Raw genomic sequence first — 12,468 nt, 5'->3', positions numbered from 1 at the left:
ACTCTCACAATATAATTGGTAACAAATGCAGAGGTGTTAAAGTTTGACTGGTATTATTTCTAAATATACAGTACAACTTAATTCATCCTGATGGCAACTTGGTTTATGGCAATTAATAGAAGACCAAAAACAAGACAAAATAAAACACAATGAAAGAGCTGTTCAGTTAAGTTGAGTGTAATTTCTTTAAAAATATCAAAGGTTATATTAAATAAATTAAGTAATTAAATGGTTCACACGGCAGATAGACATTTAGATAGTTTTACTACATGTTTGAACGTTCTTTTTAATTTTATGTAGCTAAATACAACAATGTCTTAAAACTCAAAATTGTATTAAAATTATTTAATACAATAAAAACTGGCACATACATGTAGACTAAGGCTATATGAATAAAATATAACAGTCTGTTGACTAGACATATATAAGAAATGAGTAAGAAAACCAGACACACACACAAACAAATGTATTATAAGATATATATAATAATAGAAGCCACCTTGAGGCGCAGGTAAATCAGTGACAGCGCCCTCGTGAGGCGGGCGGAGCTAAGTGTCCAGGTTAGCGAGCCGGTGGCTAACGTTAGCAGACAGACACGTCCACAGTCAGTCCTGCTGCTGGATACTGGACACATGTCGAACTGCTGCTGGGAGAAATGCTAGCTACGAGTCAGCCTTCAACCTGCCTCCACACGCACACCAACTGAGGTGAGCGCCCACACGCACGTCGCCTTCACGGCCACAACCGACGCCGCCGGCGGCTCCACTTCGTTTCTCTCCTTTAAACTTTTAATGCTCTGCAAACGCTAGCTCACGTTAGCACTTAGCTAGCAGGATGAGTGGCTAACTCTTAGCCAAGTTTAAATGGATACGCTCGGAGACGTGTGTGACGTTACACGCACACCAGAACATCAGTGGGAGATTCCCAGTGAACATGTAGTTAACTTTATCTCTCCCACCAGCACCACCACCACCACAGGTCATCAGAGGGTTGCATTGTTTTTAATGCTGCCCTATCTGCTGCTGCACGGCTGCACAATGTCAGTGGTGTGCCGGTGTTGTTATCATTCATGCTGGACCAGGTTTGCTCTCCTCTAACAGGGGGGGGACCTTCTGTTGTGGGGGTGCACTGTGAGCACGCACACACAAGTTGCACAATCCCTGGGGTTTTGGTGGGAGGTGGAGCACTGCATGTTTTGCCCTGTGGACCTGCAGTGTTTGCTCTGCGGGGCTTGGAGCGGTCCTGTTGGCAGCGTGCGTCTCGCTGCTCTCCCAGCAGCCAGCGACGAGTCTCCTGCGACCGTGTGCTGAGCTGCAGATGGAAGAATGTGCTCTTTCAGCAAAGCCAGCTGGCTGCAACCGGAGACGTCAGGAGAGCCTGTGGGCACACAGAGGCTGGCTGAGGGGTCTCACTGGTAGTGTGCATGTATGTGCATGTGCAGGGACTGAATAGTCAGAGGCAGCAGCTCGGGCTTTTGGAGGTTTTACGATGTGGCATCACTGTTGCTGCTGCGGACTCTCATTCCGGCCCCTACTGCACAGAAAGGTGCAAGTGTTCAGTGTGTGGTCCGCTGCTGCCTCCTGAGTTGAGTCTGACAGACACCTGACATCCTGCACGACTCTGGAAAACTTACAAGATGATTTGGATCACTTCCAATTATTCTGAGTAGTCATACAAATCACTATACCCTGAGTAATAGTTATTGTTATTCAGCATCGCATCGATCGCATCGCCTACCCATTTTCAGCCTACTGTTTATCATTATTATCATTAGACATTTCTGTGGCAATAGACACGATTACAAACAGGAAAAACACAGCACTTCTGAACTATACTAGCCCCCTTGGACAAATATCACCCCTCTGTGGTTTTACATAACACCGGCAGGATAATGGATAAAATGTAATCACCTTTATTAACTTTTAAATTCAAGCCCTTTTACTGTCATCTTGTAACCCACTCTTTATAGCACTGTCCACACAACCAGGCAGCATTCAAAATTACTTTCTGCTTAGTACCAAAATTGCATTAAAGTTGCAAATAAAAGATGGGAGATATATGTGGCAATAACACACACAGTTTGGGGCTAAATTACATATTTCATGTGCTGTAATAAGATCTGTACCGACTAGAGGTCTAAAAAGAATCCGTTCAAATACATAAATGTAAGAGATTTTTTAGTTTATATTTTTGACATATAAATAGCCGGTGCTAATAGTGATATAAGTCTTTTACACTATGTACAATTTTGACATATGTTCATAGTCAAATGAACATTTTTCGTGTTGCTGCAGTCAGATTTTACACTTCTGAACTGTGTGAAGTGTGTGTAGTAGGTAAAGATGGACAAATCTTCTGCAAAGTTGTGTTTTTGGCCAAAGCTATAAATGGTTTCAGCATGATCAGATTTTAAAAATGACATCCAGGCCATTGCACTTTGCTGCCAGTGTTATTAATGTAGGTAACTTTATAGTGTGATGTTGGATTGAACTGAAAATCCACAGCCACTCAGTAACCTGACGCACCTATTGTTATTCAGCCTCAACTTATGTAATGTGTTACATTGATAACGTACTTTCACTTCCTCTTCCTCATTAACATCAGACTGATGTATCTTCCTAATTCCCCTTTTACAAAGAAAAATTCCAAAAAATTCCAAACTAGCAGGAGGTTGTCACACCAGCCACCTTCTCTCAGCTGGTCTCCTCTCATTTTAATTCACTTAGCAGTTTGTAGCATATCCCAGAATTACTTTTGGCATCCCCCAGAGAACTTGATGTTGTGTCCCCCATAGGTGGCAAAAGCAGTAGCTGTAATAATCCTAGGAGAGAGACAGACCCCCATGGGGAATAAAACAAGACTTGTGCTGAGGGATTGATACGAAAATCCAACGTTAAACCTGTGGCAAAATTGTTAAAGACTGTTTTATCGATAAGCTTCAGCATATCTGTTCTGCTAAATTTACTGGATAATTTGAGAAAATAAGTTTACAATTTATTATTGCTGCATAACTTTTATCTTGCAGATATTAGTCCATAACTGATGAAGACGTACGTTTATTCAACATTTTTGCTGTTTCTAATCCAGATCTCTCTCTCTCATATTTGGAGACAGTGTGTGAAGGGCAGGGGCACACACATATACACAACAACATTTTTGTTAGAAAAAATAAAACCTGTATGAAGTGACCCATCGTCCAAATCGAGGCGTGAATTATAATCAACATCTTTTATGATCGGCTTCCGTAGAGAGGACCCACTGCCGATGTAAATATAAAGGTCCCACTCTAGGGTAAAGAAAACAACAATTAATACAATTTAGATGATCACACACCAGTGAAAACATCACTAGGATTATTTTGTATTTAATTTCTGCCGATAAACCCAAATCTTACACACTGAACATTTAAGACAAGATTTCCAAAAACATCTATGGTCCTGAAGAAGACTTTTTTAGTGGACTTGCATTGAGAAACAAATGGGCTGGCAACTTGTGTGTATGTTCTTGAGGTTGCCAATCTCGACACTGGCTTCAACTATAGATCTACAAACTATATGCTTACAATGCATAAAGACAGTGTTTTTCGACATCAATCTACTAAATTCTTGTACCAGCATTTAAATCTCATTTCAGTCGCTTGAATATTACATTCAATTTGCAAGTTGGAAGTTGAACTAAGCTGAACTCAAAAGAAGGTAGACCCCATTTCTAACTGAGGATTGCTAAACTCAGCAACAAGCTATAATAAGATTGTGACTCAGATGCCAGAAATAATTGGTCCTGGACTCTGTAATAGGAATTATAATTTAGTTGTGTAGCCACAGGGCTCAAAACGTCAGACTGTAAAGAGCAGCTACTTTGTATTAACAGATCAACTGCTGGTAGCCCCCAGTGATCATTTGAGCAGTGCTTCAATTTAAGAAATGCCATATGATGTGTCTTATTGTTTTTGTGGAGAACGTTGGCATGCTGACAATTTGATAACTTGTATCTGGGTTCAGACATATTCTGCAGGGCATCGTTCCCAGGCTTCATTTTCCCCAGAGAATTAATTTCTGCATCAGAAATAGAAACAAAATCTCTTTGAAGATTGGATTTTTTTCCAACAGACTTTTTCTATGCAAAACAATTCTAACATCGTTAGCCTGGGATTTTACAAAGAACAAGGTAATTCCACAGCTCTACAAGCAAAGAATGGTCTTTGAAAAATATACAAATAAGTCCAGAAAAGTTCAGGCAGATTTATTGTACATGTCACAGTGCAATAGGGGAATAATAACTTCCATACATCACACAGACAACACTAGCCTAAGTGTTACAGTTCAGTCCAAAATCAAGATACAGAACAAAAGTGTGGGTTTTTTAAAATGTATGAGTATATAGAAATGCTCTGAGTTAGCTGAATGATGTGACGCACTCAGACACAGCACACATTTACCACAAGGCCAGATCAGACTAGTCAGGAACCCTGATTTAGAACCTGTGTACCGCTTCTGTAACAAGATCTCCTCCAGAAATGTTTGCACTCCTTTTGACGGGCCAGACTGCTCTGCCTGGAGAAAAAAAGTCCACAATCAGTCAGTCTTTTTTTCCCCGTCCATTCACTGAGCTTTACTCACTGAGATCATCCACATCAGAAAGCCTGGATCACCCTTAAAACCTTTGCACCTTGAAGTACCCAAAGTGGTATTTCAAGGCAACACTCCAAAGCCCTCACAGCTTGCCCTGTAATATCTGACCCACCATGACGGTGAGGGCTGTGGCCAAGAGAGGGAAAGGTCACTGCTGCTGCGTAGGCACCCTGGCTCTTCAAAATGTCAAAGACTCTGTTACTGAAGTACAGTGATGGGGTGAATCCAGGTAACAGACACTATACAATATGGATTCCGTTAATATAATTGAAAGCATTCATGAGCAATGAGAAGTAGATCAGGAGAAGCTGAGATATGGGTTGTGCAGCCTGGAGCCTAGTAAGAGGAAGATTGAGAATATTTTGTACCATCAGTATCATCCCAATGGTTTGTGTTTTAATTGCATGGAAACAGAGCAGCCCATTAAAGCTTACTACCTAAATGGTCACCAGAGTTCATCTTATACTCTGCATTCATAGAAACATTTGTGGTTGTGGCAATTTTTCACCATTTATATTTTTCTGTGAAAGATTTATCAAAAGAGCCAACACCCAGATATTCTGCACATAATGAGGATTCTTGCAGCAACTAACCGGTGTAGCTCCACCATAACAGTACACTCACCTTAGGTGCTGACCTTATGAACTTAATGAGTCATTAACTCTGTTTAATGGTTAATTATATGCCAAAGAAAAAGGTTAACGGCCACAGACGGGGGTTCTCCACCCTGTGTCCCTCATCCTGGCTTCCTGCTTTGCATATAGAGACGGTATGATGAATGACATGTCCATTCGCCTGTATTTACATGCGTTTAAGATACTCCAGATTTGACTGCCTGCACATATTTGAATCTATGCAAACTATATGATAAAATGAACAAGAATCTGAGTAATAGCATACAGTCTGTCTGAAGCGTGAGGCAGCTATGATCTGCATAATTCATTTGGTTGATTGCTTAAAGTTGTACCTTTTTACTGTTTTGGGTACTATATTGTTTCATCACTCAAACTTGGACCTGTGTTGACAAATCCTTCTAGTGTTACAAAAACCTCCAAGAGTAGCCAACAGGTAAACAAAATGGAAACTTACAGTTGGGTTTTTCAGACCTCAAAATAAAACAAACAGGCCAGTGTTACCTCAGTCCTCATCTTATCTACTGTTTTTTGTTTTGTTTTCTAAAAGGGCAACATGTCGACATGCTGTTGGTTTAGCCTAATGTGCAGTCTGGTGACTGTGAGACCCATATACTGTTTACCCGCTCAGATTGTACCGATGTCCCAGGAATGCAGAGATAGTGCCTTACTAGATTGGCCAGCCTCAGGAAGCACGTCTTACTAAGATTGTCAGTTACCAGTTAAATGTTTCAATATAAACACCTCTATTCAGTACATCAGTTGGTAGTTGCTCATAATGGTCCAGAGAGTAAGACACAGATGAAGAAGGGGACAAAAATCAGCTTGTAAATTCACAAAATACAAGGTAGCATCAGAACAGAAGAACATGACAGATGTTTTTAAATCAAAAGTTGTTTTAAAATGTATCCCAGAGTGCAGTCCTGACAACCACAGCAAGTCAAAAAGTGTGAGATGTGCACAAAGTAAGTTGAACTAATAAGTGGCAGCAGAGATAAGCATTGGCTGTACAGGGCACTCCCATGTAAGTAAAGTTATGAAGTTAAATTAAATTTGAAATATTGTCAAACTCAACTAAAAGACACTTGGTCCAAAATGCCACTATTTTCTAGACTGGATATTGGTCCTTCTATACTAGAAGGTGGACTTTAGGCATGTGTTAAAATAAAAGGACTCTCTTGCTGTGGTGGAAATAGTAGCTTATAAACCCAAAAGAAAAATAATGTAGAACCACACCTTTTACTACAGCTGCAACTACACCTCTGTGTGGGTAGGGATGTAGTATTTTTATTCCCTTAGCTGAAAAAATAGGTAAAATGAGATTACTGGCATTACTCTTTCCTAACAACACAATTTTGTTTCTACTACCTTAACAATGCAATAATAAACCACAACACTGCTGGAAAAACAGGAGATATAGTTAGCAAATGTATAGTGGATGGGATCTTTTAAAAAATTAATTCATCCTCCCTGTATTATCCACCCTGACTGAGTTTAGCTCGTTTGGCCTTATTCAGATTAGTCCTACTACTCAAAAGGAACTGCTCTAGAAGAAGTGCACTCCCCCTGCATGTTATCAAGCCCTTTTCCTTTGTGCATTCACTTCATTGGGTTTCTTTCTTTGAAGTTATTTATTAGTAGTGTTTGGAATGCTGTGGTCCTGTCTCTAATGCAAATTTGTTAAAAGCACATTCTTATAAAGGAGATTTAGTCTGCAGCTTCAGTTGAGATAGAAAAGGTTTGATCCAGTGTTCTTCGTCTTAAACCACTAGACTGTAATTCGCTTGATTTTCATTGGTTGTCCATACATTAGTGGTCTCGTAATAGAATCTCTGGGAAGCAGAAGAAGCATAGTTCCCAGTTTTGACCAGTTGGTGTCAGCAGTGATAGTGACAGCGTTCCTGACCCAGTTAATTCAGTGATGATGATGCTGCGTTTGAACTGGACCCAGTGGAGGTAATCAAAGCCTCAACGACCTTCCTTTTGTGGTATTCTGGCTCCTGTAAGACAGAAAAAGAGAGGGGATGATTGTCTGTTATTAAATCCAATGCCAATCCCTGTTGTTTTCTGCACTGTGGATATGGCTAGCCCAATCCATACTTCAGTTGGCCCTTTTCAGGTCAGGAAATGACCATGAGTTATATACTAAATCTGACCACCAGCAAATATGACTTTACAGAGTTTTACATTGATTGCACAATGCCATGTGGCCAGTTAAAGTCTGTACGGGGCAAGTTGATTGACCAATCACTGGTCCCTGTGGGCAAATGACTGGTCCAAATGAGTCACACTCCTTTGAGAATGGAATGGATATGGCATCGCAATATATCACTAAGAACGTGGCTGTTTCTGAGGGTGTCATCTCTTATAGCATTCGAATGTAAGCCTCATTACATAACACTTCACTAAGGTACTTGTGGCTAGCTAGCCATGTAGCCAGCTTCATTGAGCTTTGGTTACATCTGAGACTGTTTTAAGTCGACTGTTCGGTACTGACATTAAAGGTAGGGTTGGCATGTTGTTTCTGAAACACTTTTCTATCTTATTTGTTGAAATCTTCTTCACGTCCCGCCCTCAATAAATTGTTGTCTGGGGAAAAAATAGCTGGTGTCAGTGGCCCTGGCAACTGTAATAAACATGACCAATCATGTAATTCGGACTGACTGCCACTTACCAACCCTGTCTGCCTGCACGCACCCTGACCGTGCGGAAAATGGCAGAGTGCAGCCAAAACTCCCAGTTCTGCTATAGACAATTACTTCCAGTACGAATCAAAGCGAGAAAAGGGCCTGTTTATGTGTGTTGGGGGTTTCTGGGGGTCAGTTGCAAGTGTAGCCTGGTCTTGCTTCTTTATTCTCGGCTTACCAACGCTGGCTTTAATTTAAAAATCTGAAATACTGACATCATTATACACGTCTTATTTCCCTATAGCCATTCTTGCGGTGTCATGCTAATCTACTGTGAGCTTTGTATTCAGCAAGAAAACTCATTGTGTCACTGTTTGTGTGTCCTCTCTGTTTCAGTTTCTCGCTGACCCACCCCCTGGTGGCTACAGTATAGGTCATAAATTCCAACTTCTCCTTGTCAGCAGATGGGACATGGACCAAACTAAAAAGTTATGCCAAATACATTTTTCACAAATACAATTTCTGTCTATTTGGGTAGTTGATTTTCTGAAGTTTGGTTTTAATTAGTAATTTCATACTATACACAAGGTGCCAATAAACTTAGTATACTGATCAAGTGTCAAACTGGGCTAATAGGGAAAATATTTTTCTTTGACTGGCTGGTTTACCAGCTCTAGTAAAAACATTGGTGGAAAAACTGCGTGATTCTGAGGTAGTGGTACTCAAATATTGAGCTGGTAGAACTCTAAAAGAGGCTGGTGAATTTTAAAAGATGCTAGACACCAAATTTTCCTGAGAACATGTTGGTGTATACACCATACATATATATGCACCTAATTTTATGATCTTTTCTGTGGAATTAACATGATTTAATCAATCAAGGGTTGAAGGAGTTGAAGCTTAAGGCAGATGGCAAATTTAAATATTGAACACTTTTCTTTTTTTTGTTGATGTTCTGCTTTTATGACTTTCTTCCTACCTTCTTGATATTTGAGTATCTCGTCTTGACCCTCTAATCGACTGTCTTTCTCATGCTCCCCCCCCCCCCATCTTTTATCCTTCTCCTCATTTTTACTCTCGCCAAAGGATAGCCACACTCCCCTTATGCTTATTTTCAGTTACCTAGCAACCAGGAGGAGATGCCTTTTTGGGGTGGTACTTTGCAATGGAAGCGGGGGTGGGGTGAGGTGTACATTGTTCAGGAATAAATGGCTAATGTATGCAGTTCTACTGATGCAGTGAGAAGTACTGTTTTCAGTATAGCATTCATTGAACCACAAAACGTTTCCATTTTCTCAGTATCTGACTCAATCAGCACCCATTCATGTGGACTTCACCACTGTTATGGCAATGTGTTTGTAATCCGGTAGCACAATGGTCACCAACCTTTTCAAGCCCAAGATCACTTTTTAATTCCAAACGTAAGCCTGAGATCTTCCAAAAAAACACTTAGGAGGGTCATATTTATTATTTTAGCAATTTCTGTTAAAGGCTGAACAAAAGAGCATAAATATACACAAAGAAAGGCAGTAATGCAACTTTATCAATTCAATGCACAATTTTCACATTAATATCAGCCTTTGCTTTGAAAATGGCCATAAAAACGACTATTTCCTTGTATAAAAGTAGTCCTGTATACTACACAGTATGAAGCCTTGCATCTTCCGCTCCTGCAAATATTTCACAATAAAACCACCTTTTTTTTTAAACAATTGAATGGATTAACACAAAGTGTTGCAACCATTTATGTTTGTACCATTAATTCAACAGAAACATTAAAACTCCGGTGAACGATAATTGTTTCTAAAGTAAAAGCACTTCAGTGTTTCACTTTTAGAATTCATTCATCTGGTCTAACAGGGCTTTGATTGTTATTGACAGACCAGAAAAAGCACGTCTTCATACCGTAGAGGCCTGACATTTAGTTTAGTCCATAATCCGACTTGTATTGAAGGAAACGCAGTAGATTTACCTGCAGTTCTGCCGTCAGCAGCAGGCACGCTGCCCGGGTGAACAACAGACAACCGACACACCGCTGATCCGTGGCGCAACAGACGCCAGTGAATCCAGAGCGTTACAGGGATCGACGGTGAAGACTTTCGAGATTGACCAGTCGATCACGATCGACGGGTTGGAGGCCACTGCTGTAGCATGTATGCAGAGCACGGTGCCAGGGTGGGAAACCATGGACATTGTGTGACTCAAACACACTTAAACTGAATAACAGCAGTTTGTAGGAGTAGTATGGTGACAGTGATGCAGGATGTTGAAAGTCTTCTTTCAAAAAAGAAAATTCAAGAGTGTATGGTGTTCCCTACCTTTGAAACACAATCTGTACTGCCAGATATCCAATTAGTTTATTTAGTCACTAAATTAGTTTAATCAGATGATGAAATTTGGAGCTCTACAGGTTCTTGTTCTGTCCTATGGTTTATGAATCGAGTAGAGCTGTTCTAAATACCATTTGTTGGACTTTGAATCTTCAATGAGAATTACTGGTGAACATTCAAAGCTTAAGCCAGGACGAGGACATCAATTTGACTTAAATTTTATAGTTTGTTAGCAAGCTGGTTGCACTATAATCAGTGATCGTCTAAACAGATTCTGTTTTATGATTATGCAGGCCAGAGTTTGAGGCCAGAAGCCTTCTGGTTGCTGTTTCTTGTTGACCAAACATGTTTGAGCAAGCTTTGGTTGCCAACAGGTAAATGGTCCGTGTGGAGAGCAAAATAGGTGGAAAACATTGACTGGACTGCATCGGCTATCGACTTTTTAATTTGTCTGCGTTCATTTACAGATAGCTGTTAATAGAGATTAGCCTACGGAGCTAAAACACCTACAGAAAGTATTGCCGTTTGTGTTTTAATTTTGAGAAACATTCGACACGTGTGGTAAAAGAAAGTCACTACAGTGACAACGGAAGTGTTATGTTGTCTACAGCAGAAGCTCCAAAATATTAGCTGTTGTTCCTGGTGGCGAATTTTTTGTAAGACTTTGGGATCCGAGTTTAATGATGGTTCAGCTTTACTTGCATTCTTCAGGTGATTTGCTAAACTATTTGTAGATTTGGGATATGCCGCAAAGATTGAATGTCCTTGTCTGAGAATTACTGTTCTGGATGTTGATTGGCAACAGTTGAAGTGTTGAAGCTTGGAGTCATTGAGGTCAGCCCTAGAATTAAGTAATGTAAGTTTAGGGTGTTACTGCATGTTACCACAGTAAAGTGTGTTTTTACATTGATTTTGAAAACCACTGTGTGTAATTACTCCTGCCTTGCTTAGCCAACACTGTGGCACCACTTCTGAGCTGTTCATCCCTACACAGCTCCGATAAGGGTTGGATGGAGTGGGGGCAAATTACTGAATCCCAAACTCTCCCTCACGACTGAGCCGGCAGTGTGTGATGTGTGATAGAGAAAGTGCTGCACAATAATGCACTCTATGAATGCATGTGTGAATGGCAAAACTGTAAAGCGCTTTGAGTGGACTATAAAATCACTGTATAAATACAGATCATTTACCCTTATCCACCCAGGTGACATGGTACAAAATATCCAAAACATATTTTGAATTATCCAAACCCAAAAGCAGATACGACCAATTTGGCGACTTGGCACCACTCTGGATATTTTGGGCAGTAAAACAGGAGTAGATTCAGGGTCTTTTGCCTGTTCTTGAAGCACAAAGACTTGGGAGAAGGAGGAGGAGGAGGAGGAGGCGACTGGGTATGAGACACAAAAGAACAGAGGCCTCCATCAGTACACGCTCCCCTATTCAGCTGCTGAGCTAATCCACATCCTAGCTAGCTTCACGCCATTCACAGCGGGCCCCACAAGGACGTCTGGCTGACCTCCCATCTATTTAGGTTAGCAGGCTGTTGTACGGACTCACCACTGTACCCATTCATATGCTCAAAGCAGGCCCACTCTGCACCACTACTGCACTGATACTGGGTTGTGTGCACTTTACTACATTTAAAGGCTCCATACTTCAGTCTTCATTAAAGTTTTACTGTATGCATCAATAATGAGACTTACCTCTTGTAGTAGGTTCACCACGCGTACATCAGTGTATCCATGCATCCAGAAAGAGGCAGGAAAAACTTGAATCATTTAAATTTAGAGCTCTGAAAGGATTCAAATGTCCTGAATACAGCGACCAGGGTTCTTTTTTTTTTTGCCCTTGCACTAGCGACAGCTGTGACCTGAGGCATTGTGATTTGGGGCTTTCCATACGCACCTATCTGCTTATTTCCAATCTTGTGAATGCTCTCTGTTTAGCTCCACGCAGCTGGCTACATGGCTAGCTAGCCACATGGCTAGCTAGCCACATGGCTAGCTAGCCACAAGTACCTTAGCAAAGCATCTTATAATAAGACTGCATTTCTTCAAATTTGACACAAACACTTAACTTGGATAAATTGATTTGATTTTGATAGTCAAATGTCAATCTGACCTCACAGCCGTCCAATTTTTGTGAATGCGATTTATGACTGGAGGGAATTCAGTTGTGTTCATTAAGAAATAGCCAATAACCTCTTTTACACCAAAATGAACAGATTATGTTTTTTTTTAATTTT

At 40.6% G+C, this 12,468-nt stretch overlaps 1 protein-coding gene across 6 annotated transcripts in view; it reads left to right on the top strand.

The window, feature by feature from the left end:
• The first annotated feature begins 553 nt into the window (after window positions 1-553).
• The window catches only part of LOC117763004 (suppressor of tumorigenicity 7 protein homolog), a 54,455-nt gene continuing 42,540 nt past the window's right edge, over window positions 554-12,468 (top strand). Inside the window, exon 1 of one of the 6 annotated variants that reach the window (XM_034587820.1) lies at window positions 554-707. Coding sequence is in view for 3 of the 6 variants with exons in the window: in XM_034587819.1 (XP_034443710.1) it covers window positions 1,424-1,547 (124 nt within the window). In the remaining 3 variants the exon portion in view is untranslated. Of the gene's footprint in view, window positions 708-1,210; window positions 1,548-12,468 lie in introns of those variants that run through there. The other 5 variants (XM_034587821.1, XM_034587823.1, XM_034587819.1 and 2 more) reach the window with 5 other exon arrangements.

The sequence above is a fragment of the Hippoglossus hippoglossus genome, chromosome 6 (genome assembly GCF_009819705.1).
Source record: "Hippoglossus hippoglossus isolate fHipHip1 chromosome 6, fHipHip1.pri, whole genome shotgun sequence".
NCBI lineage: Eukaryota > Metazoa > Chordata > Actinopteri > Pleuronectiformes > Pleuronectidae > Hippoglossus > Hippoglossus hippoglossus.
The sequence above is the reverse complement of the archived record's forward strand: the minus strand, read 5'-3'. Positions and strand labels throughout refer to the sequence as shown.